Raw genomic sequence first — 27,445 nt, 5'->3', positions numbered from 1 at the left:
GGGAAATATCATGGACGAGTGATCACAGCGGGATAGCTGCAACCCTAATAAACCGTAGGCCTATACTCAGTAATCAGTACTAGACATTTGGTGTGCATAAAAATACTACCTCATTAACAATACTAGTCAATATACACCCCCGTAATTGTGAATGGTTTGACTGTCACGCGAAGCTACCGTCACCAACTACCGACCCATATCTATTCTGACGTGCATTGCATTCGAAAAAACGTTTTTTTTTCGCCTACTCTTATTCCTCGTCAAGATGTTCACCACCACATCATTTCTCCTCACCAATTTAGGTTCCGCAAAAAGAACATCAAACCTCACATGCCCATTACCCAGCTAACAGTGGATGTGCCGCTGCTATAATGAGTTTTTAGAAGAAGCAGTGCACTACAATTTGATATTCTTTATATTCTTGGTTAGTAAAGAATTAAATTGCACTAAGATAAACACTCTGAATATTTGCAATAGATTCTAATCAAATACGTTGAAACTCACATCGATATATCACAAAATATCAGTTTCGTGACTCGGGGATATCGCCATAAGTGGCCAGCATAGTCGATTGCCAACAAAGATGTAGCTATTTCGAGATCGCACATCATAAGGTCCAGGAATTATCATACAGACGATAAGTAGCTGAATTCCTCCATTTTAAGCATCTTTTTCGGGTGTAAAAGCATATTCGATTTTTGTAATCGACATTGAAATCATGGAGAAAAAATCACGCTCTAGAATACGCGTCGCAATAGGAGTAAGCTAGAATAGTTAGCATTCGAAGTTAATAAGATTTTAAACTAGAAATAGTATTGGAAAGCTTAAATTATATTTGGGAATAGGCTACCTGATATTGAAGTCATCATCAAAAGTCAGCGCCGATTTACAAGCATTAAGGAGCACCAGGACTTGTAAATACCCACGGTAGTGTATTGGGTGTGCAATGCAGTTCGATTGCTCACACAACATAAAAACATTCAAGGCAGGCCACATATAACGAATATATAGATATTTACATACTTGTCACTTTCTATAGACGGCGAAAATGGAATGAAATTCCTCTCTTAAATCAAGAAAGCTCAGAAAAGACACGACTACTAAAGTATATGAGCTTGTAATCTACAGAAACTAAACGATAACGTGAAGTCAGTACATTGCTCTGGTGCGCATAGTTAGATTGAACATATGAAGTAAAAGAATCCTTTCGTTTGATCACGCTTGTCAAGGTTAGGTCGTAGAAAACGCGGTGGTGCGCCGCGGTTCAGTCACTGAAAGCTGGGTTTTCCTGTCCAGAAGATTGTGAGCTGCAGACAGTCGGATCGACAGTTACATTGTGGATAGTTCTTCTCTGGAAAGGCGGAACTTACCCATTCTCAAACTGCAGGTCAATATCACTTGGCGAGGCGTGTGTTGTCACTGCCGGCAGTGGGACCTGCTTGTTGTTAGAACCGCTGACATTTTCCATCTCGGTGGCTGGAGGTTTCTGGAAAAACGTGTTTGATTAACTGACGGCAATTGTATTCTAGCGCTATTTCTGATCAATTAGAATTATTTTTCAACCCGTTTCACTGCTACTTGAAAATCACTACTTAAATTTTTGGATTATAAAAATAAGCAGTATTGGGATAAGTCTGCAACACTTTACGAGTAAAATTGTCGTAAGAAATGCACGAAATAGCCCCCGTGCCACGGTAACTGAATAAATTTCCGAGGATTGAATCCATATGCGGGGTCATTAGTAGTTTTGCCTCAGTTCTGCTAGAAGTATGTGAACCTCACTCCCAAATCTACATTTCCAAACGGCTTAGTTAAGTACTTTCCAGACTGCCAGTTGAAATAGTTTTAACAGGTCTTGGAAATTGCTACGTCTAATTTTAATACAATAGAAATTCACGGTGTTAATTCGACTTCTACCCGAGCAGCACCAGGGACACTGATTATGACAACTTCTGAGAATAACCAATCCCGCAATTAGGATCTTCCATATACCATCCATATTATCATTAATATCTCTTACGTTCTTCTTTTTCGATAGTCTTCGCAAGCTTCTTCGCAGGATACCTTCTTTCAGTGGGGCTAATTGTCAATCGGAGCCGTCCGCTTCGGACGACAGATTCTGAAGATCGCAGAGGAAATCCGCCGGCCTTGCGATGTGAGTCGATCCTAATTCGCCGAAGGAAGATTATACAAATAGAATTGAGAAAAGTTATTTGTCTGTCTATGGACCAGTGAATTCGTGTGTTCAAGGAACGGTCAATCAGCAATTTGGCTGACAAAACCTCTGTTTATAGATTACGGTATATGGTACGGCCCGCAGGTGGTTTCTTCTCAATTCTCTTCGCAGTAATTTGTTCGGTGGTACCTAGACTTCTTCCAACATAAAAGTTTTCTAACTATAAATGGTGGATTGCTAGACAAATAGACTTATTTTTAGAACACTTGAACCCTAGTATTATGATTATGGACAAAAAAGCAATTCGTGATATCAACAATCAATTTTTAACTTGACTCGAGTCAACGGGGCGTTCTGATCGATTGCTCCATAGATAGGGCATGGTGTCCTTCATCACTTCGATTTTAATAGGAGACAACGAGAATATAGGCCTCCATATGGTAAGGGGACATGATAAATACTAATAAGTACAGTTTAGTAAGCCCAGACCTTTACATCTAGCAGTCAGTTTCGAGATAGACCAGTTCATAGCACACTAAAGACCAATAATCCAACACAAATCACATCAGGCAAAGAATATAAGCACGAAGAAATTCGATACACGAACGGGCTAGGCATTCGACACTACAAATTGACCAGAAAAGCGTCCTTACGGACATAGTCATGACTAACATAATAGTAGGAGCAATAAGTGGAAATTAACGGACCAGGCAAAAACAAAATACAGATATTTTCTTGGTGGACATTTACATTTTCCCCTCCCACAAAAGCATTTGAAGGATATGGTTGTTGGCGTGAAAAGACAAGAAAAGCAATGACAAAAGTCGCCTTGCGCACGTTAGGTGGGAAGTGAATACAAATGGAAAGCCGTACTATGCGTGCAAAGCAAGCTGACATAAGACAAGTAAGATTTTCCAGGAATATTGGTGATTTGCATGTTAGACTCTGAGATTGTGTGCGACTCGGGAATGTCAAAGGCCAACACAAGTTTAGTTGCGGAATACTTACTAAGATATAAAAGTACCATACCGAGTTCTTGTATTGTGGTCGTAGGCGGCGGGTCGAATACGCATATGTGACTTATCTGAGTGGCTCCGTTTTAACTAGTTTGTTATATCTCAGTCTCTATATCTTGCATATTTGTATATCACTTTTCACTTATAACCATTTTTTATATGTCACATTTCACTCAATTGCATTTTTACTATCTATGTTGTTGATTTACACGGCTGACAAACATTCTGTCTCTATTCTTCTGAATTTCTGAGTCTGGAACACAGTGACATCGCAGTTACCTTTCTGTCTCAAACCTGGTCAACCAACTATCCTGAAACTCTGTTAAATCTGTGAACATCCTGTAGAAATTACTTCACAACCTGTCGCCAGTCAATCTATTTTATCCTTCTCATGATGGAACCTCTACTACTCGTCTCAACTTCGAACAGATACAAGTAACAACATATGCCGATAAGCTGACATCAAGTGCCAGAGAAATAACTTCAAATCTACACGATACGTCAATATATTTTACACATTATTTGATAATTGTACTGCTACAAACAACTTCACCGTGAAAATAGCAAAACTTGTACAATGTACAGCCATGAAATGCGGTACCTATAACAGAGTTCCGAGCTTCAAAGATCTGTAAAACCTGGGCATTAACTGCATGCAGTGTCTTTTCATGGAAGTACGTTATTATCACATGAATATTTCCTTTTTATCGATCAATCAGCGGGATGAAGAGAGCATACAGAAGAACATTAAGACAAGCGTGCAAAACATAGGGACGAACAGACGAGAAAGAGTAGCTAAGTAATTATATATTTAGATATAATACACGACTTCAACAAGATAGCTGTTCTAATACATGATACCATTTAGTACTACAATAGACGCATTCGACGTTAATGTAAATAAACGTTCATGGATGATCACAAACAATTATGTCTGCCATTCTTGATACAACGGGGATTGTGATTTGGAATTTGAAATGGTATTGAATTTCACGAAACCATTGAATGAATTTGTGGCATCAGAGTTTAAATTATTATTCAAACTCTTTTATTTGTTCCTTGAATGGGTGCTTGCTAAACAGTTTTCATAAGATTAGTTGGTTTCACCACAGTTTCGAGCTATTATTATTGGATTACTGGATAATGGAATGTTTGCAACGGAATGCTGACATAATTTTGAAATCAGTGGATGTATGGTTATGAATTATTTATAAGGATGCTGAAGCAAACTTAGAATGCCGGTCCAATCTGTTGCAGTTATCGAGAAGATTGATAAATCGCCAAAATAATGGCGTATCAAGAAACAGATAGGCTACAGAAAAAAACTTAGCTTCTTAGGACTCCCCAAAGTCGTGAAAAGGACGGGTTACATGGAAAATGGAAATATACACTTATTTTCCATATTTTATTCTGCTACATTCACAGCGGACATTATAAATTACAATCAGTGCATTTGAATTCTCACGAGCCAAGTAATCAAATATTACTCCTGGTATTTCCGTTACTCCAAAAAAATCATTTCACACAACTCAAATCGAACCATTACAATCATTACTGTAGTCGGATTCGAATTATTGACTCACCAACAGCTCACAAATCAGTATACTCAGTATGTTGCTTACAGAGATACACAAAAATAACATAATCAACACTGTGTAAACTGTCTGTATAATCTTCTGTGTAACTACATACATCACATCGACATCAAACGGAGTAGTTATTAACAAATCACGCTGACTACCATCCTGAGCATGTTAAACGCTGTATATCGTCACGAAATACTGAACAGTCCCTTTCTCTTCTGCCTATGAATCGAGAACATGGTACCGCACGGCTCTAGTCAACAGGCGCAGGTCTTCGAGGAAGTTGTATGGGTTCACGATGTGGCTCGAGCCTGCATTCGGAGATATATATGTCACCAAATACAGACAACGAACGTTAAGTATGTGATATTACATATGTGACCAAAATACCGACAACGACCGTCAAGTATGCGATATTGCATATGTTAATAATCCAGAACACAAATTTAGACCCACAATTTTAAAAGAACGACCGTCATGTAATTAAATACAGTACGATTGCATGAGCAGGTGCAGAATATCCCGTGTGAGAGACGACATGCAAAAATATCGCATGCAGAAGCGCACACATAAATAAAATATCAAAAAAGGCGAAAAATTGCACACGCCGTGAATATAAAACCGGTGTGACATGCACGTGAGGGTGAGAGTATACGGAAAGTAACGAATGACATCACAATGCCACACAGCAACGTACCAGATATCCCAGCGGCGGATTGTGATGAAAGAAAGAGTATGTGGTTAGCGAGGGTAAGTACTTGTGTCACACGGTGCGTAGGATTTAGGTGCATCTGTCTTGCTTGGTAAGTTAGCCAACTGGGACAGGGTAGGCATTCCAACTATCAGTCTTGTGATTTAAAATCAGGATGCAAGAAGATAGTTCACTATCAACTAACTACTGAATTTTTGACTAGTTCTAAATAATGCTAGTTGCTGATTTGAAAAGTGAGTAGTTCTAGTTCTAGTGCGCATTTCAAAAGGAATTTAGTGACCAACAACTAGAGAGCAAGAGTCGTCGTTTGGTATGAATCATGATACCGGTGTTTTGTAGGGCGACGTTCTTGTAGCCATTGCTAGCTCAGAGTCATCAGTAGTTCACTACTAACAGTGGCGTAGCCAAGAGGGGGGGGGGGTGTTTGGCGGTCAGAACCCTGTCCTTTTGAAATGCCGACTTATCCCCGACATTTCTTATGCGTAATCAGCAATTCATATTATCAGTTACTAGCTGTATTTTAGTTAGTTGCGTCTTTTAAACAATTGATAGTTTTGGTTGGGCATTTTGAAAATCCAGTAGTTTGCACAAGTCTGGTATTGCTTGGTGAATCGAACAGGGGAATTAGGGACGTTAGCTGATTGAGACAGGGTAGGCTTTCCAAGCACCAAACTTACAATATTAGATCAAGGTGCAATCGATGAAATATCTAGAACATGTTTCACGAACAATACTGGAATGGCGGTACTGAAAAAAAAGGTGCTACGATTTTAGCCAGCATACAAAAGTGACATCAATGTGTGCCTTTTCGCGATCGGGTGTCTACGAGCTACTTTTTACCAGTATGGAAGAACTTCTACTTGTGCAGCAATGCTAAATAGTTCGAGCACCTCTTTTGACGCATCGGCAATTACACTATTCATGCATGTTCCAGAAGAAATTTCGTTTCTTTTATTTGCATAGAAAGAGTGTGCGAAAGAGTGGCCAATTGCTATCCATTGCGAGAGAGCCATTAAATTTGTAACAAATGCATCATCGCCAAGTACTGGTACCGCAGAATCCTGAAAGACTTATGATCTAGACAGGCAAACCTACTACGTAGCAAGAAAGAGTCAAACAGCAATATCGCAGCCAATACCAAGTGTCAGAGATGGGCATGGATTTGGATTAACGATGCGTTCAAGGATCTAATTTACCCCTTGTTATAGAATATTTCTCATTCACCCATAACTTCAAGATGTAAGAAGCAATCTTTCTGAAATTCGGACTCAAGGTCCACGTTTTTTAGCTTTCATTGGATCCTACAATTTTTTTAACTAATTTTTGACAAAATGAAGTTCATTCCAGTTCTTAACTAATTGCTGACTATTACCTCTGACGAGTCTCGGCCGAAAATACGTGGGTTTATTTCAATATGAATATATTATTCAATTGCATATTAAAAATTTAGGTCCCATACCATTCTTGTGTCATTTCGAAATATGGGATTCTGTTAGAAAAACACTACCGGGGTGCTGACTAAATCATCATCGCAAAACACTACCACACGTATCATCACACGACGACTCACCGATGAGCACTTCCCATTTGTCCCCGCCGCTGCGCAGCTGGTTTGTGACCTCATAGGCGCTTCTCATCTCGCTGCAGGTGACCCCGCCGATCATGAAGATGATGAGACGCGGGCCGGACTTGTACTCTGTGGGGCGGTCGTGCCAGTGGTACCGCGCGCTGTTTAAGAAATTTCAACATGAAATTATTTTTTGGTTTCATTCAATACGAATAGATTATTCAATTGTACATTGAATTTCTATAGCTACGAAAGAGATTCATTATGTCAAAAAAAGTCAAAATTAGGTCAAAATTGTAGCGTTGGGGTCAAAAAATGTCAAAATTAATTGTTTACAAAGTTAAAACTTTTATGCAGCCTGCATTTGTATGTTAGATTTTGCACTGTCGGTGAACTTATCATTTGACATTTTACAGCTTGTAGCCTACTTTATTGGCCTACCGTTGTAGACGGCCCATTGTCTGCACATTGTGAATCACGAACGTTCAAATGAAACGAACGGGTTGACATGGTGTTATGCTCAACGTACCGCAATATCCCAACTGAAGCAAGACTGCGTGGGCATTGCGTGGTTCTTATATCAAGAAGCGAATGATGAAAAATTGTGATGTAGACAACATTGCCAGAATGAAGCGACACGGTGTGTCACCAGCAGTGTACGCACAACTTCAGTGTTGTCAGCCAACAACTGCTGCTGTTGAACGTTCTTTCTCCATTCCTGGCAATATACTTATAGGGACAAACGCTTTCTAAGCGAGATTGTGGAAAAGTATCTGTCGTTGTACATAATGAGTAATGTAAGTACGGGAATTCGTCATAAGGCCAGATTTCGTCAAAATTAAGTTTCTTTCATGTTGGTTTTAGAGGCAATAACGTTTTTTTCAGGCCAAACTACTTTGCAAGAACAGACAGTTCCAACCAGAAATGGAGAAGGTTAGTGTAAATCTAACATTATACGGGAAAACACCTAATTTGCATACATTAGGTCCAATTTAGTCAAAATAAGATTTTGAAAGTGAAAACAATGTCAAAATTTTGATTTTTTAGGTCAAAATCTTGCGTTTTTTAGGTAAAAAAATCTCCACTCATTACATTATTTTTTGAATGTTATAGTGCTTGTCATTTTTTCACGCTGAAATCGCAAAAAAAAACCGAGACAACGCAAAACAATTTCAATTTCCACGAGCGCACACTCGCCTTTTCACCCCGCCGCCGCTAGCCCCGGCATTGCTGCGTCCGGACAAGAACGGGAACACCTTCTGGTCCAGCTTGTCCTCGACGGCCTGCTCCATGACGTCTTTCACCCACGGCGTCCAACGCGACAGCTGGTACTGGGCCTCGTGCTTGCGCCGTTCGATTTTGGCCGTGGGTTTCTTGCGACCCTGCGAGATTAGAGGTGCACGGATTAGAAGTTTAATTCAGATGAAAGCTGTTGAGCTTTTGAAAGTTTTATGTGACGTCTTCGACCAGGGTTGTAATTTTAAGGACTCAACTCGATTTTTGTAATGACTCAAATCAATTCATTGACTCGAGACTATGACGGCCAAGACAAACATTTCAGTGTGACTTCGAAGAATAGTAAAGCCACCACATAATTGGTATTTCACAGGGTTGTAATGACTCGAGTCATTTTCACAAAATACGGAAATGACTAGACTCGAGTCAATCTGCATAGGACTCGAGTCTCAGACGGCCAAGACCGACATTTCATAGCAGTTTCGAAGAATAGTAAAGTAACCACACTGCTGGTATTTTGCCTATTGTTACTGGTACTTGAAAATGTGACCTAAAACTGCTAAAAGTGGGGAAATCAGTATATTTTATATGCGAACAATTCGATATCACTAAATAAAAAGTGGTTTTAACAAGGCTTTTACTCAAAACTGAGCAGTCATCGCAATGACTTGGACTCGGGCTCGACTCGATGGCGAATTGAAAATGACTCGACTTGACTCAAGTCAAAACTATAATAGTGAGATTGACTTGTGACTAGGAACATTGTGACTTGTTTACAGCTGATAAAATGAAAATTGCTAACAGATGTGAAACCTTCAGTGAGTAGTCTGACTCGAACTGCTAAATTACTGACCAGCCTACCTCTGGTTGTACATTAGGGTTGCTAAAAATAGCTTTTTCTACAGATTCCAGGGATTCACTGATTAAATTAATGGGTTTCCTAAAACGGTGCCCACCAAATTCGACTCAAACTGGTAGATGTGAAAATTTTGAATTAAATATAAAAAAAAATTGTTATTTTATCTACGAAAACGATGCATAACAAATTTGACGCAATTCCAAACCGTAAAAGCAAAGTTATTTGAGTTTTTCGCTAATAATTCAGGGATTACCCACCGTCTATGTTATTTTTGTGAATATAATAGCTTCGTTTCTACCGGTTGGAAGTGAGCAAAAATTGTCAAGCAACGTTCTTTTAGACAACGCAACTATTTCATGGAGTTGACAGTGAAATTTGAATTATTTTTTCAAGTTATTATTAGTAAATTCAAAATTTTCAAACGACCGTTGGTTCACACCAGTTGGAATTGAGCAAAATTTGGTGTGCAGCGTTATTTTTTGGCAACCTAATATAGTTTAATCGGTGACTCCCCTGAATCTGGAAAAAAATGATAGAATGGTCAGTATTCAGTAGGGCTGTTAAAAAAAACTTTTCCTTCAGATTTCACTGGCTACTTGATAAAATTGTTAGGTTGGTTAAAAAAACACTGCACACCAACTTTGGCTCCATTCCAACTACTAGAAGCAAAGTTATTGCAGTAGAAAAATTTCTAATTCCATGATTTTATAATAAGTAATCAGTCACCGTCAATACTATTTTATTCAAATCCAAATTTTTCTGCTGTCGGCTGAAAACTTTTGCATTTTTATTTTTTAATGATAAATTTTAATGATAATAATGATAAAACTTTCTACCACACAAATCTCCCTTCCACTGGTTGGAACGAAGCCAAAGTCGGTGTGCAGCGTTTTTTTTAACCAACCTAACAATTTTATCAAGTAGCCAGTGAAATCCGAAGGAAAAGTTTTTTTAACAGCCCTAGTGGTCAGTGATGAAGCAGTTATGTTTCTGTACTACTTCCAATTCTGCGACAGTTTTCTAGAGAGAATTGAAATTCGATCATATTTCATGGCAAGGTTCAGATAGTTTGCAGACACCGGCTGAGATACAGGGAAAGAGAAAATGATAGAGAGAGAGAGAGAGGTTGACGGTCATACCTCGTTATTGCTGATTGTCACGGGCAGATATTGCATGTTGCGAATGGAATCCACGTCGGAGCCCGTGATTTTCGCGTGGTTCAACAGCTTCTCCAGGCTCTCGTCTGGAATCCCTGCGCGAATCGAAACGCTGGCGTCAAAACACGACGACACATTACATCAGGGGCGTCAAACATACGGTAACTAGTAAAATTATTGTGTATAGTGCTCAAAATGGAAATCTAACCAAAATGGACAGCCAGATTAAAAATTTCAGGCCAGTCGCCCAATTAACACCCGAAATAAGCTTGTGACCGACAAGACAGCGTCAGTCTTCTTGATCTGTAGGTAGTGGGTTCACTCCCCGGCCGGGTCAGACCAAAGACCCGATTAGTGGCACCGGTATCCATGACTTCCCCGTTTGGCGCTCAGCATTTCCGGGATAGCACGGCGGGGTCGTGCCAGACTTAGAAAGCCTTGCAAGGCTATATCTGCACCTCCCTTGTCCTGCGGCACATGCACATCCCGGACTCATGGCGTGCATATCCGGTTAGGCTGTTCAAAATCAATTTTTTCTTTCAAATTTCACTGGCTACGTGATAAAATTATTATTTTGGCTAAAACCACGCTGCACACCAAATTTGGTTCAATTCCAACCAGTAGAAGCGGGGTTCTTGCTGCAGAAAGTTTAGACTTTATTATATAAAAATAAATTTCAAAAAATAAAATTTTCTGCTGACCCCATAAAATTGTTATGCTGCCAGTAGAGATGATGCATACCAAATTTGGCTCAATTCCGACCACTAGAAGCGAAATTATTGCAGTAGAAAAATTCGAATTCCAATAAAATACCATTTACGGTGGTTAAGTGTTTGATTATTCATTATAAAATCATGGAACGAGACATTTTTCTACTGCAATACCTTCGCTTCTAATGGTTGGAATTGAGCCGATTTCGGTGTACAATATCTTTACTGACAGCTTGCCAATTTTATGGGGTGGACAGAAAAATTTGAAATTTTATTATTTATATAATAAACTCAGAACTTTCTACTGCAAGAACCTCGCTTCTACTGCTCGGAATTGAGCCAAATTTGGTGTGCAGTGTTGTTTTAGCCAACCGAACAATTGTACCACATAGCCAGTGAAATCTTAAGAAAAAAAACCCTATTATGCACAGATCATGTGCATGCTGCAAAACATCAAGGACAAAAATACATAACAAGCTTTTCTTTCCTTTCGATCAATACAAATCCACACACTTGCATTACACAACACGCTTCCGTATTCCACTTACCTCCTTTCAAAATGATGTAAAGCAGTATGATTCTGATCTTGTCGTTGGCGGAAACGTCCTGGTCCAGCAGTATGGGCACGATGTTCTTCATGGGCTCCTTGACCTTGTTGCCCTCGACGTCGGTGCCCATGGCCAGGTCCTGCTCCACCTTGCACAGCTTGTCCACCTTGTCGCTGTACTGCTTCATGCAGTCCTCGGCAAGGTGGAGGTGCGTCGAGTACTGCAGAATTCGATTAGAATTATAGATTATTCTAAAGCAGGGGCTCTTAAAACCTGTGTTAGGATGCGCACGACCAAGGGTTGTAACCCAGTCACGAGGCTCCGAGTCACAAGTCAATCTCATTTTTCTAGTTTTGACTCGAGTCAAGTCGAGTCATTTTCAATTCAACACCAAGTCAAGTCCGAGTCCAAGTCAGCGAGCAGAGGGTTGAGTCCGAGTTATTATGACTCGAATCTGAGTCCGAGTCATTGTGTTGACTGCTCAAGTGTTCAGTTTCCAGTTAAAGTCTTGTTAAACTCACTTTTTACAAGTCTGTTTGGTGCGATCAAATGGTTCGCAATTATAATATACAAATTTTCCTCACTTTTAGCAGTTTTGGTCGCATTTCCAAGTACCACTACCAATAGATGAAATCCCAATAGTGTGGTTACTTTACTATTCTTCGAAATGACAATGAAATGACGGTCTTGGCCGTCTGAGTCTCCTGTCATATGACTTGGTTCGAGTCATACGAAATGACTCGAGTCCAAGTCGAGTCAATACACAGATTGACTCGAGTCGAGCCATTTTCGTAATTTACGAAAATGACTCGCGCCAAGTCGAATCATCAGAAAATCATGACTCGGGTCGAGTCATGACTCAAGTCATTACAGCCCTGACTTGACCCCCTTTGTGAGCAAATTTCAATCACCCTGCACCAGCGTTGGGGTGACTCGAGTCACTTTGCAAAAATGACTCGATTTGACGCTTCAGAAACACGGATTGATTCGTGACTCGAAGTAAAATTTACGAGTCAATTTCAAGTCGTCAGGGGATCAGTGTCAACCAAATCGCTGTATCTCTTATAAGTCCTGATTGTTAACGGTACGCTGGTGTGACCCGTGAGCGCATCCAATCACTCAATGATTGTGTGCGTAGTAACTAGCCTCCGTTGTTATATATATCAAGTTAAACCACAAACGCAGTGATCGGAGCTTACATCTTACGTTGTCGTAATCTAGTATTACAGTTATTGATCTCTCTTCTATAAAGTGCTCATTAGGGGTATTCAAAAATTTGGTTACCTAATTTAAGCCTACACACCGAATTTGGCACAATTCCAGCCAGTAGCCGCATTGCTACAGAAGAAATTTTCTATTTATTATATAAAAATGAATAACAAAAAATTTGAAAATTTTCTGTTCACCCTATGAAAGTGTTTGGTTGTCTATAGTAACGATTTTCACCAAATTTGGTTCAATTCCGATCAGCGGAAGCGGAGTTATTGCCGTCGAAAAATTTGGATTATGAATAAAATAGTGTTTACGGTGACCAATTCTTTAATTATTCATTATAGTGGCGCTCACCGTAAATACCATTTTATTCAAATTCAAATTTTTTGACGGCAATAACTCCGATATAATAAATCGAAAATCTCCTCCCCTGTAGCAATGCGGCTACTGGTTCGAATTGTGCCAAATTTGGTGTGTAGGCTTAAATTAGGTAACCTAACAATTTTATCAAGTAGCCTGTACGATTTGAGGAAAAAAGTGTTTTTTGAATACCCCTAGTGCTCATATAACCAACCCTCGAGTATGATTAAAATCGGAATAACATCGTTCACACGCTTATATTACGCATCGACAGGCTTAAATTGTATATCATGTATACGTAAGTGGGTAGTGTATTGCATCATAGCATTTTTTCAGCTTTCTGAGGTCCTGTATTTTGGCTGATAATTACAGACTAGGGCTATACCATTACTTGCGTAGTTAGCAGTTGTGTGATCGACACAATGTCTCGTTGCATGTATATTCAACTCTATATTCGACTCGATTCAGAATAAATGGGGTCTCAATCTGTATTTCCAACAGCTAGCAAAATGATGCAATGAATATGACTTGACTAGTGACTTGACTCGACTCGAGTCACCTTCAAAAATCGAGTGACTCGACTTGAATCGAGTCAAAATCTGGATTGACTCGAGGCGAGTTGTGACTTGAAGGTTGTGACTTGATCCCAACACTGCCCTGCATCGATTGAACACAACGCAATAAAACTAAAATGAATTGGCAACAGATCCACGCAAAATAAAATCAACGAAACAAACGAAGGTGAGGAGGTTAGCCTGGTTAATATTAGACCTAGCTGCCGTTGAAATAACCTTACAGCATCAAAACAAACGGAGTGGGCCGTGATGTGATAGACACACTGATATCTGGAAACGCCAAACAAGAAATCATCAGTGTTAATTCCAATTTTCGGTGGTGTTACAGAATTAAATTAACTTTGATATTAAATCACTATATATGTACTATAAAACACTGGGGCTCGGAATGTGTTTTAGCTTGGAGACCAGTAAAATTTCGAGACATGGTTTCGTGAACCAATAACATTCGCAGATATAAACCAACACAACAACTACAGCCACATAATCATACGAATCAAATGCGAAAAATAAAAACATCACTTCCATTACCAGTTCATTTTACTAATTTTGTAAGGTAAAAGGTAGTTTGGGATAAGTTTCACAAGTGAAACTGTCATTACAACCATGCGGAATGATCCCTGTAGCCGGGCGACCGAATCTATCGTTGGCACCTACTAGCAGTGTCATTACCTATTATGTATCAGTGAAAAAGATCTTGAAATTTGGAAGGTAGCCATGTTTGACTTTCTACCAAGCCAGTCTACGGTTTGAAACGGTATATTCGAATTGTGGCGCTTGTTCGATATACGCTCTAGATCAGAGGTCTCAAACTAAAATGTGCTCGTGGGCCAGTTTTCCAGTTTTGACGACGACGCGGGCCGCAGCATTTATAGGGATATTCTATGTATTTCCAAGTAGGCCTTATTTGGCGGGAATGAATTGTTTTATTGAAAGTGAGCCGATCCAAAAGACTGACAGTATCGTCAAATGTGATTTACTCTTGTATAAATTCAGGCGTGGCACGAAAAGAATCATCACATTTATAACTATTTGAATAGAATTGTTGTTGTACTTGATATATATTAATTATAAGATATAGCCACAATATGGGCGGACAAATGTATGATGCCATCATAAAAGCTATCGGGTTATAATTTTGCAGCTACTATGAATATTTTGAATTTAACAGATTGATAATAGAGACTGATTTGATATCAAAACATTTTTAGGTTGGGCATTGTAATTCCAATCCAGGATTCCGGTATACTTCTGATAAGTAGGCTAATAATCTCATGGCAAAATATCTTCAAATATAGGAGCAGAAACAAATAAAAATATAATATAAATATATTAATGAATGTGTCCTAGTGATTGAAATGTCGGGACGCCGAACGGGCCATTGTTGTTACATCGTTGGAGCGTACAACTACGGTACTCGGTACTTGTAAGTGCCCTTAATAACATCATTTAGCGACCAAAAATGTAACTGTCAGATTGCCAATGGTTACCAAAACTACTTGCTTAGTTCGCGAAATACCAAGCTGCGACTTTCTGATCTATTACTATTCCCCTAATACGCGATTAGTTTGTTGCGCCCATTGTTCTAACAAATTCACGGCATTCCGAGTCACTTCGAGTCCACTCGAGTCATTTTCATTTTGCCATCGAGTTAGCCCGAGTCTGAGTAATTCTAAGAAAGGTCGCGTCCAAGTCCAACTCACAAATTTCAGTCACGAATCGTTCAAGGGTCAGGTTTTGTCATCATGAATTGGAAATGGGGCGAAATAGTGAATCTTCCACTGCATGGTAGCGTTTGCAATTGATGTGATGGTGAAGTTTGATGAATAGTTTCTGTTTTTCGGTGCAATTTAAGAGGGAATTTTCACTTTATAACCCGAAAAGATATATGTGACACTTAGGCCTATACATTGTCAACGTAATAAAAATCTAAAATGGCGTCGGGCCGCGTGTTTGAGACCTCTGCTCTAGATCGAAACAGTGCTTTCCATGACACCAACATGTGTTTCCCATGAACACAATAAAAGTTTATAAACGTCAAAATAAATTGTTTTTTGCCTTTGGAGAGATGGATATTAGAGTTGGATGCGGGTTAGGGTCAAAGTTGAGGTTAGGGTATCCCAAGATTAGGGTTGGGGAAGGGGGATATTAGGGTTGGATATCGTGTCCCTCATCACCCCTAACCTGATCTTGGGACACCCTAACTGACCACTAACTCTAATATCCCCCTCCCCTAACCCTAATATCCCCCTTCCCCTACCCTAATATCCCTCTCTCCTCCAACCCTAATACCCCCCTTCCCCAACCCTAATATCCCATAACTCTAATGTTGAGATACCCTAACCTCAACTTTGACCCTAACCCCCCTCCAACCCTAATATCCCTCTCTCCTCCAACCCTAACATCCCCCTCCCCCAACCGTAATCTTGGGCTACCCTAACCCCAACCCACATCCAACCCTAATATCTCCCTACCCCTATCAGTCTCTCCAAAGGCAAAAAACAATTTATTTTGACGTTTGTAAAATTTTATCGTGTTCACGGGAAACACTTACCGGTGTCATGGGGGACACTGTTCCGATCTGGGGCGTATATAGAAGTGCCCGAATTCTTTCCATGCCTTCGTTTTCTATTTAAACTTGTAGAACAGGGCCGGCCAACCCGTGGCCCGCGGGCCACATGTGGCCCGCGAGAGGGTTTTGAGTGGCCCGCGAGGTAATTTCGGAAATTTCTAATATCAAAAATGGATTGCACAGATTGTGAAATTGTGATTAGTTTGGCCGCAACACTTGAGATGTGATGACTAATATATCACTTCCGACGCATTGACAGATCCATCAGCCAGTCACATATTGATATATCTTCGTACACTACAATAAAGCAGAATAATTTGCGATGGATTTATGAAAAGTAAAAATTTTCTGCAAGCTTAGCGCAACATGTTGTCACTCGATTCCTTGTTTTTAATATTGTTGCCCTTTTTGTGAAAATGGAAGAACGCCTGATGTATCAGATTGAGTTTAACTATATTCGCGATTACGGGACAAAGTGTCGTTCAACATATGCGACCTGCGTTTGCGCTCGCAGTAAGATCGTTGACTATGGAACCTAGGGACGGAAAGATTGACGCATGTTGGTCGCAGCTTTCGATACCGATATGTCCATGCGCCGAATAGCCCATTCCTCGCAAACTTAGCCCAGCGATATACGACAGGGTCGCAATATAGTCAAGTGACAATATTATTGACCTATGAATTTCAAAAAAATTTCGCACTTCGCGCGGTGAGTGGCCCGCGCAATATTTCGTCAATCGAATGTGGCCCTTTGGCTGAAAAGGTTGGCCGGCCCTGTTGTAGAAGTTTCGATGTATGCCTTCGAAATCGTTATTCTACTCGTAATTGAGTGGAAATTCTACTTCTCTCGAGTACCAACGGACCATTTAGAAGACCTCTGTTTGGTATGACGCGTACCTTGTTCAACTCTTTCTGGTATTGCGGCATTTTTTTAAGCATATTCGACAGGTCGCGCATTGTGGTCTTGGTCTCGTTTTCAGTTTTGACGCGTTTCTCCGTCGCGAAATCCTTCAGTTTCGCGGTAACGGTCCTGAAATAAAATCAAACGTAAAGAAATTAAATTAAAAATTTAGGAAAAAATAAATAAATTGAAGGAATCTCCACAAAAAAAAAACAGATTCTTCAAGCGTGCCGTGAATCATGCGGAAACTGATTTTGTACCGATTCGAAAAAAAGACACGAGATCTCAAGGTCTGGTGTACTTTCTTATCCACAAGAAGCGTTGCCCGTGGCCAGGGTTGTAATGACTCAAGTCATGACTCGACTCGAGTCGCAATTTTCTGATGACTCGACTTGACTCGAGTCATTTCGTCAAAATACGGAAATGACTCGACTCGACTTGGACTCGAGTCATTGCGCATGACTCGAACCAAGTCATGTGACTCGAGACTCAGACGGTCAATACCAACATTTCATTGTAATTTCGAAGAATAGTAAAGTAACCACACTATTGGGATTTCGTCTATTGGTACTGGCACTTGAAAATGCGACCAGATACCGCTGAAAATGAGGAAAATTAGTATGCTATAAATGCGAAATATTCGATATCACCAATCGGAGTTATAAAAAAAGTGGGTTAACAAGACTTTAACTGGAAACCGAGCGAAACAAATTTAGTGTGTAGGCTTAACCTAGGTAACCTAACAATTTTATCAAGTAGCCAGTACGATTTGAGAAAAAAAGTCATTTTTGAAGAGCCCTACTGAGCAGTCAACACCATGACTTGGACTCGGCCCTCTGCTCGCTGACTTGGACTCGGACTTAACTCGGTGGTGAACAAAAAATGACTCGACTTGACTCGAGTCAAAACTAGAAAAGTGAGATTGACTTGCGACTCGGAGCCTTGTGACTTGGTTACAACCCTGGGCGAGGTAGGTATACGAATTCAACTTGTCGTACTTGGAAACCACTGCGATGTGCTGATGGCGGAGAGACACCCACAGGTCGTCGTCTTCGTCCAGAAGAACTTGCTTTTCCGGGCCTCCGGCTTGTTGCTGATTGTCATACCTGTTAAGTTACATTAATAGTAAACAAAAATTATAACCTGCACACTGTGCACAGGGAGCAGAGTGTGTCAATAAAAGAGCACCTCTACTTCTTCGGATTACTCAAATAGGATTTGACTGCTTGCACCACTTACTCAAGTATATTTACCAGTTTTTGAAGCAAACATACTAGCTTCTTCAAACTTTTCATTTTGTAAACTAAGAAGTAGCCTACTGAGTACTAGGGCGATTTTTTTTACCGAAAAAAATGAAGATTTCGACCTAAAAATCAATTTTGCACTGTCGGGGAACTTATCATTTGACATTTTACAGCTTGTAGCCTACTTTATAGGCCTACCGTTGTAGACGGCTAATTGTCTGCTCATTGTGAATCATAAACATTCAAATGAAACAAATGGGTTGACATGGTGTTGTGCTCAACGTACCGATGTCCCAACTGAAGCAAGATTGCGTGGGCATTGCATGATTCTTATATCAAGAAGCGCATGATGAAAAATTGTGATGTAGACAACATCGCCAGAATGAAGCAACAAGTTTTGTCACCAGCAGTGCACGCACAACTTCAGTGTTGTCAGCCAACAACTGCTGCTGTTGAACGTTCTTTATCCATTTTTGGCAAGCTACTTATTAAGGACACACACTCCCTACACGAGAATGTAGGAAAGTATCTTTCGTTGGACTGCAACAGATTTTAATTATTTCTACGATAATACGTGATGTATCTGGAATTCTTCATAGGGCCAGATTTTGTTAAAATAAAGCTTCTTTACGTAAAAATTTGTCAGTTTGAGGCAAAAAAGTTTCTTCAGGCCGAAGTACTTCGTAATACCAGACGGTTCCAACCAGAAATGAATATATGTACTACAATTCTAACATTATGTGGGAAATCACCTAATTTGCATACGTTAGGTCAAAATTTGGTCAAAATCAAGTTGTCAAAAAATGTCAGAATTTGGATTTTTTAGATCAAAATCTTCGGATTTTGGGTAAAAAAAAATTTGGTAGGCCTACCCCTAACCGGCAGTGCAACCTACGACGCCAACGATTTGCAGGTACTTGGAGGTACAGAACTTCAATATACAATTGGATAGTAACTTCATATTGAAATGAACCCGAACATTTTCGGCTGACACTCGTCAGGGGTAATCGTCAGCAACTAGCAGGGAATTGGAAAGAACATTGTATATCAACAATCGTATCTTTAGCAATGTCAAGAAATAATCGCCCTAGTTATTACATATCTACTACCAAATTCACTGGTAACTTTTGAAACCACTTTAACTGGAGTACGCTTGAGATCTCTTGGACTCAAAACAATTTTGGCATAGCTAGGAAATTATCACTTCTACTTGTATTTGAATAGGAAGTAATGGAATTAGTTGTAACACTGCTGATTATTACACATACTTGTAAACATCGTTTTCGACTGGCAACAAGTCATACACCATAGCTTGGTAGGTCAGCTCGTGGACCAGCGCCGAAACCGGGTCGAAGCCCCGGCCGATCAGTATCAATTGAGATCGGGACTTGTCCGGGCCGTCTCCCATGGTCGGGTTGTCAGCCTGGGGTAAAATAGAGTCAAATTTTACATAATGACTTGGTTGTAATGACTTGAGTCGTAATTTTTTGGTGAATAGACTTGACCCGAGTCAATTTTTGTATTGACTCGAGTCATTATGCACGATTCGAACCAAGTCATATGACTCGATACTAGGACGGCCAAGACAGATATTTCATTGTAATTTCGAAGGATAGTAAAGTCACCACGTTATTCATATTTCGTCTATTAGTCCTGATACTTGGAAAATAGGGCCAGAAACTGTTAAGACTGAGGAGAATTACTATATTATGAATGCGAGCCATTGTATGTCACTTGAGTAGAGTCAAAAAAGTGGGTCGAGCCAGAATGAACTCAAAACCATACATTCAACACAATGACTTGGACTCGGACTTGACTCGGCGGTGAATTGAAAATGACTCGGCTTGACTCGAGTCAAAACTATATAAGAGAGATTGACTTACGACCTACCTTGAAAGAGTCCAACTTGCTCTGCAGAAACTGAGCCAGGAGAAGACAGTTTTGGTCTTCGCTGTAAGAAATATGACAAAAGATATTGAATGCCGACATTTAACAACATGATTACCACCACAAAAGACAATTATTTCATAGAAACCGCGGTTTTCATCCTCTACGATATGAGCAATGAATTTTTAAATAATAATTTCCGTATACCGGGGTAACTTTGGACACGAAGAAGTAAAAGATTTAAATGGTTATTGTTGGAAAAGGGTTGCCGCTGGATGTCCAATTCTTTTTCATGAGGCAACAGTACCACAAGTTGTCTAAAAGGTGGATGCATTTCACTACCAGATAAACTTGACCCAACATAGATAAATTAATGGCAGGGGTCAATTTCAACAAAATTGATGGCCATCAAACTTCTTACAACCAAACATAGATGGCATGTGATACATAGATTAAAAACTTGGCAGCAGATACCTCTAAGTCTTAATCCATGGTAAAAATCTCACTGGGCTCACCCTTAGATCAATACAAGAAATTGTGATGTTCAAAGTTACCCTGTCAAATTTTATCAAAACGGGGTAACTTGGGACAGTGAAAAATGTGATATTTAGAGCTCTGTAAAGTGGCTGTTTCATCTGTGTCAAAGTGTATCGTCAACTATATTCCTTATGACCGGCCTGATATCTTTTTAAAATGGAATGAGGAGGTTAATAAATTAAGAGTTTGCCAAAACATGAAAAAAATGGGTAGGCAATGAGCTGAGAGATTGTTATTGGGTGTAAGCTACTTCAAAAACTTATCACATACCGTACTCTTAAAGATGCGGCTGCTGAATATGGGATAGCCTATGGTAAATTACGACAAAATATCCATCAGAGGACATAAGAAATGGAAAGTGCATCTTTTAAAGTAGGCCTACAGTAAAATATTTGAAATCGGCAATAAATCATGGTAACATGCTTAATGTTTGCTGTCGATTGCTGACACTGCCAGTGGGATACCCCTTATCACCATATGTTATCCCAATTGGTGACGGCATGGAGGAAAATTGAGATAACAGATGAATCAAGGGGCATTAAAGTCTTCATAAACTACCTAATTTTATTTTTTTTGGGGGGGGGCGGGGGGGATTAGGTAAAAATCATGCAATAGGCCAGTCATATACTATTTTGTTTCAGTTTTAGCCACTGCTCTCATCAACTCTTACCAAATAAGCCTCATATAGGAGGTTTCATAAACACGGTGTAAAGGCATACAACAAACTAGACTGTCCAAAGTTACCCCACATGCATGGACAATTTACAAAAATAAGGTACTTATTTATGACCATGAAGATTTTGGATTGGTTAATTCTAATCTTTGTTCCATGACCCAAAAAAACCACAAAACTTGCCTCCCCTACACCTTAGCATTTCCAAGAAACAGAGCAAAATTGTTGAAAATTGTCCAAAGTTACCCCGGTTTACGGTACCTTAATACGTGATGTAACTACAGGAATAGTTCACAGGGCTGGATTTCGTTAAAATACTATATTTTTCACGTAAAAATTTGTCAGTTTTTGCGCCAAAAACGTTTTTTCAGGTCAAACTACTTTGTAAGGGCAGACAGTTCCCACCAGAAATGAAGGTAAGTAGTGCAATTTTAACATAATGTGCGAAAACACCTAATTTGCATACGCGAGGTCAAAATTTGGTCAAAATTCAGTTTTTTTAGGTGAAAATATGTCAAAATTTAGAATTTTTAGGTCAAAATCTTTCGTTTTTAGGTCAAAAAAATCGACCTAGTAATTAGAACTAGAAATACTCACTTTTCAAAACTCGCAACTAGAACTAGAACTGAAACTACCCACATATCAAAACTCGCAACCAAAACTAGGACTGCTTACTTTTCAACATACGCAACCAGAACCAGAACTACTAAAAAACCAGCAGTTACTTAACTGGGAACAGGCTAGATTTATAGTTTGTACAAATCTGAGCAAAGACAGCCTTACCTTTTGAATCTGATAGCTGGATACTCTCCCAGGATGGCGCAGAGCGTCGCCAATTGCTCCCCGATACGCTCTAGGCCCTTGTTCCTACGCTCCTGATGATTGGGGCTGAAGGTGTACTCAAAAGAGTCCGGGCAGTCCAACGTGTACACCTGAACAGCGAGACGTTGACAGCGCCAGATGTAATACGGAAAGTATAGGCAGCTTCATGACAAGTTTGCATCACCCTACCGCTGCAGGTGGGGCATGTTATAGTAGAGTAGACATCCACTATGACAAAAGAATTAGATTAAAATTGTGTTAGTTGCTTACAACAATAGGCTACTTCTTGATCTTGAGTTTACTTTCTTTGTTTTTGCCTTTCTAGATTTTAATATCACTATTCCGGAATGGCTAAATCAGCAACAGAGACGGAATTAGGGTTAAAGTTACGATTTACATAACTACACTACATGGGAAAGGAATTTGTGAGCCCCAATGTGTTCTATGTTCAACATTTCTGACTAACGAGTCAATAAAACCAGGAAAGCCGACACTCGAAAAAACAGGGGGGTCTTTGATATTCCAAAATTTTCAAAGGGGCCCACGGTGTGAAAACGATTGGGAATCTTGGCTTTAACCAGTGAAATTCTCATACGAGCCACGTGAACTAGGCCCTGTGTCACGTTAACTCCATATATTTTCGGAGATTGTAGCTATTTGAGGCGTCATCAGTCATTTCTCGTTCACCACAAAGATACATCTTTCAAATTTTAACTAACTACCATTCTCTACTCTATGAACTCTTGTAGGCCTCCTAACAACACCAACACGCCATACTATTAAATAGTCACAGAGCTACACTCCTACCTGTGATTCGTACGGAAGAAACGCGATATTGATCTCGACGATGGAACGGGTAAACTTTGAGATCCTCGATTGACATATCTCCTTGAAGAGGCTTTCTCCGCAAGCTGTTATAATCGAGAGTTATCGTCGGTAAGATTAGAAACCAAAACTGTTTTGTAGTTTGTGACATAGGGGTTCTTAAAGTAGGGGTATAAATTTGGATCACGAATGAACCGAAACAATCTTTTAATATGTGTGAAATATTTGCTAAAATTCACGAAAAATTTCTTTGCGCTTTGCACGATGTCTTGTGGATTGGCTTATACTTTATAGCCTACATATCCAAGGTCACTGTGTTGGGTGCTATAGCCAATTACCGAGACACGCATCACTGGTTTAAACAGTCCCTATTCTTGACAATTCCCCCATTCTTATACTGGAAATTCGACCCATTCAAAGATGCCAAATTCACAAGAACATGACTACCCTTACGGCACTATTCACAAATCAATACGCTGTGATTAATTTTGGAGCCAAGTGCCAGCAAGAGTTAAATAGATTCTTCGTCAGCATGATTGCATTTTCATAGTTCACTTGCACTTGCACGGAACGTTCCAGCTATCGATACAAGATGAATTGATCCCCTCTTGATCAAGGTCGCGATCTCGGCAAACATTATCTGGCAGTAGTTGATACATATTACCAACAAATGAATCATGGGGATCTCCAACTAAGAGCTAGAATGTGTCAGCTATAAGCAAAAAGATAAGTAATGACTAGGCCTATCGAAATTCAAAACATCAGATCTAGCAACAGGGATTGTTTTTCTTCGATTATTACCATGTTTTTAATTGCGTAATCAATGGGCCGGTTTTTCTCTAACATGTCAATGCGAGATGTAGCCTAACTACTGGGGTTCTTCGTAGGTCCAGATTTTGCAAAAATAGGGTTTTTCTTTGTAAAAATTTGTTAGTTTTCGAGTCAAGAGGTTTTTCAGTCCAAACTACTTTGTTAGGACAGATAACTCCAACCAGAAATGAAGATAAGTAGTACTCCTACAATAATAACATTATGTAAGAAAACACCTAATTTACGCACACAAGGTCAAAATTTTGTCAAAATCAAGCTTTTTAGGGCTCAAGATATGTCAAAATTCAAATTTTCAGGTCAAAATCTTCCGTTTTTTGGATTAAAAAAGGCCCTAGAAATCAGAGTAGTCTATATCCATTTTACGCAATTTGAGAAAATTTATGTAAAGTTTTCATTTTCTTTCGGGCATTATATCTTGGCAATGGTTAACTTTGGAACAATGTGACAAACATAAAGATTAAACATAGCCGTAAAAATATGAAAATTTGAAAAAAATGAACATAAGCTACTTTGATTGACTCTGGCCGTTACAGCCCTGACTGGCCGTTACAGCCCCGACCAAAACACACATCAGAATATTCAATCAGATTTTCAACGTACTGTCGGTGAAGAAGATATGAGCCCCCTTATATCTCGGTCCTTTTCCGTCCTCAAAATCGTTGATCATCTTATGCACCGAGTCCTCGGTCGGCGTGATGAAATAAACAGCCTCTAGCGACGGGAGCGGCTGTCGCTTTTTCTTCAGATCCTCGACCACTGCGAAAATATTTGTTATGTCACGACCCGACCTGAACAAACCAATCTAGTATGTTGGCAGTCAACAAACTGTTATGTTCGTTAGGGGCATTCAAAAATGACTTTTTTTCTCAAATCGTACTGGCTACTTGATAGAATTGTTAGGTTACCTAATTTAAGCCTACACACCAAATTTGGTTCAATTCCAGCCAGCAGCCGCATTGCTACAGGAGTACAAAGATTCTATTTATTACATAAAAATAAATGAACAAAAATTTCAAAATTTTCCGTTCACCCCATGAAAGTGTTAAGGGTGTCTACAGAAACGGTGTTCACCAAATTTGGCTCAATTCCAACCACTGGAAGCGGAGTTATCGCCGTCGAAGAATTTTGGATTTGAATAAAATTGTAACCAATTCTTTATCATTTATTATAGTTGCCATTTCAAGTTAGGTTCACGTTGTAATCACAACACACACGACAGATGACATTTTCAAATATATTAGTGGCTTCGGCGGCATCAATAGAAACTCGTGATAACTTGCCAATTCTCTGACAACCAAATCACAAAGTTACGGCCAACAGAAATCCCTGATTTGTTATATAATAGATCGTGCTACTTTTAGCTTTGACTAGAATATTGATCAGGAGCGTGTGCCTCATACTATCAACTATTAGAATAGTGAATCATAATCCCACACTCAGGAAGGAGAAATAACATAGCAATGACGGAAGACGTATTTCATTGTACAGTTTGATATGAGCTTGCCAAGTTGCTGCTTCAACAAGACTTGTTGTTGCAGCCAGCCTTGCAATTGCAATGTATGCAGTTCATTGATGGTATGCATTCATTATTACCCAACCTGTTCCAATTCATTCTTGTGAAGTAGGGCTACTACTGAAAACACCTAGGTCAATATCTTGTGGTCCCCAATTAGCAATAATTTATGCCCAACAAATTCAAAATAATTGCATTAATTCAGTGCCATTGAAAGCAGACATTATGATTTGGACTGCCATGAAATTAGCTATGAATGTTTATTCACTGATTCACATATGGTACAACAGCTATGTATGTTCAATTGATTGTTTAGGCCTGTGGTGTCAATAAAGTCGAATTGACATTATTATGACAAGTTGACATCACGCACAATTTTGAAGAAGGCTAATCCTAGAATGTATGATATTGATTACTCCCGGACACTAGTTGTTTGACACCAAGGCCTGGTTACTGAAATTATCAGATTATTGTGAGTTACAACTCAATCTCAGGCTGAGAATTGACTGCTAATCATGGTAAGGACTGAACACATAGATACCTTAGTTGAGAAACAATTGAATTGTGTGTGATTAGTTTCAGACAAGAAGTGATAATGTCCATGGCAGGACTTTCGCAGCTATCATTTCACTGATACATGATGGTAGACTATTACGAAAATTTAAACCCCTCTATGAACTGGTATTATGATCAAACACATAATCTCAATATAGCCTACATAACAGGTTTTGACAGCTAGTAATATTATCACAGCAATAAAATAGCAACTACGGTATAGTGCCACAGAATGCATATAATATCTTCCAGTTTCTCAAAGCCAGTTGTGAGCCGTGTTCAAAATTCTACGCGATTTCGTAAGGTTGTCACTACCAACAGTGCCATAATCATGAATATTCCAACTTACATGTGATGCCCTTGTTCATGATATTTGTCATCTTACAGCAAGACGAGACAATTCGGACACTCAGCCTATCCAGGATCAACACCTGGCGAAAAATTTGATGCGATTACCATTTTGCTAGAAAATTTACCAGGAATATACAGTTGAGGTTGAATATTTTCAAAATGATTACAAACTTCAAAGTCAAATATCCTTCACAACTTCAAATTGGCATTATCATCATGGAGACTCAAACAACTTCTTGTGTGCCATTATCAATAGTAAATGGCATCATGCAGAAAGAGAGATTCAAACGACAAGCAATCGTAAAGTGTTACGTCACAATGTAAGCACTAAGCACGCAATAAAAATACAAAACTGGGAGTCATAAATGTAACATAACAATAATATGCAAGCTTGATCAAGTGCACAAAGATACGCGAATGCCAAAATTCGGATGTTGCAAAGTCAATCGGACATAAATTCAAGTTGAAACTAATCTGTGATGACAAATATAGCAGCTGTATGAAAATTCTTTCTGTAATATTGGGATTATTCAAGTCAATGAACGTAGATTCAGAAATCTTCCAGTTGAAAACCGATCTGCATTTAGAGATAATATAGAACATATTGTCATTATACTTTTAGGCAAAAAAAAAAACATTGTTTATATGAGTAGGTGTTGGGCTTGATAAGGAATAGAAACGATGTGAAAAACTATATGACAAATGAAATCCCAAGGAGGTACAGTCCTAATGTAGTATGGGGAGGGTACGGAAGGGTGTGTGGCCTTTGTAACCAAACGACACCAAGATGGGGGAGGGAACCTTTAAGAACACCAAAAGGAAACAAAAGTTTAAAGTTATGACCAAATATGACTATAGCAAACCAGGCCTAGCAAATACCTTCCACTCATTCGGCTTGTAAACTTTCATGATAATATCCTTCATGATACGATCGTTGACCATCGCCTTCAACGCCATCTTGAAGAAGTATTATTTACCAACCAATATAGCCCTACCTCAATTTCAGATTTTTCACTGAATAAT

General features: G+C 39.4%; 1 protein-coding gene across 2 annotated transcripts; it reads right to left on the bottom strand.

Moving 5' to 3' along the window:
- Positions 1-397: 397 nt before the first annotated feature.
- Positions 398-27,442, bottom strand: LOC145435638 (syntaxin-binding protein 1-like). Of its 2 annotated transcripts, XR_013913928.1 has the most exons (16): positions 27,302-27,442; positions 26,421-26,502; positions 24,604-24,759; positions 23,155-23,258; positions 22,309-22,457; positions 20,319-20,379; positions 19,697-19,851; positions 18,183-18,290; positions 17,181-17,313; positions 11,565-11,784; positions 10,289-10,401; positions 8,252-8,436; positions 7,058-7,215; positions 2,021-2,166; positions 1,371-1,486; positions 398-1,307 (listed from the first exon to the last, which is right to left on the bottom strand). XR_013913928.1 is itself a non-coding variant. In XM_080312937.1 (14 exons), exons 1-14 carry the CDS (start codon positions 27,377-27,379, stop codon positions 4,998-5,000), a joined length of 1,791 nt encoding a protein of 596 aa, XP_080169063.1. In that variant the 5' UTR covers positions 27,380-27,442; the 3' UTR covers positions 3,683-4,997. The 2 variants fall into 2 exon arrangements, 1 of the variants encoding a protein (XP_080169063.1); XM_080312937.1 differs by lacking the exons at positions 398-1,307; positions 1,371-1,486; positions 2,021-2,166 and adding an exon at positions 3,683-5,086.
- Positions 27,443-27,445: the final 3 nt, after the last annotated feature.

Source organism: Botryllus schlosseri, chromosome 1 (assembly GCF_051294905.1).
Source record: "Botryllus schlosseri isolate E-star chromosome 1, Bs_hap1, whole genome shotgun sequence".
In the NCBI taxonomy this organism is placed as follows: domain Eukaryota; kingdom Metazoa; phylum Chordata; class Ascidiacea; order Stolidobranchia; family Styelidae; genus Botryllus; species Botryllus schlosseri.
This window is presented reverse-complemented; position numbering and strand designations above follow the sequence as displayed.

Excerpts from the sequence above, each read along its gene's own strand:
- LOC145435638 (XM_080312937.1), bottom strand. The coding sequence starts at position 27,379 with ATGGCGTTGAAGGCGATGGTCAACGATCGTATCATGAAGGATATTATC. Across the intron at positions 26,503-27,301 it reads ACAAGCCGAATGAGTGGAAG|GTGTTGATCCTGGATAGGCT; the intron begins GTATTTGCTAGG and ends ATTTTTCGCCAG. Across the intron at positions 19,852-20,318 it reads GCAAGTTGGACTCTTTCAAG|GCTGACAACCCGACCATGGG; the intron begins GTAGGTCGTAAG and ends ATTTTACCCCAG.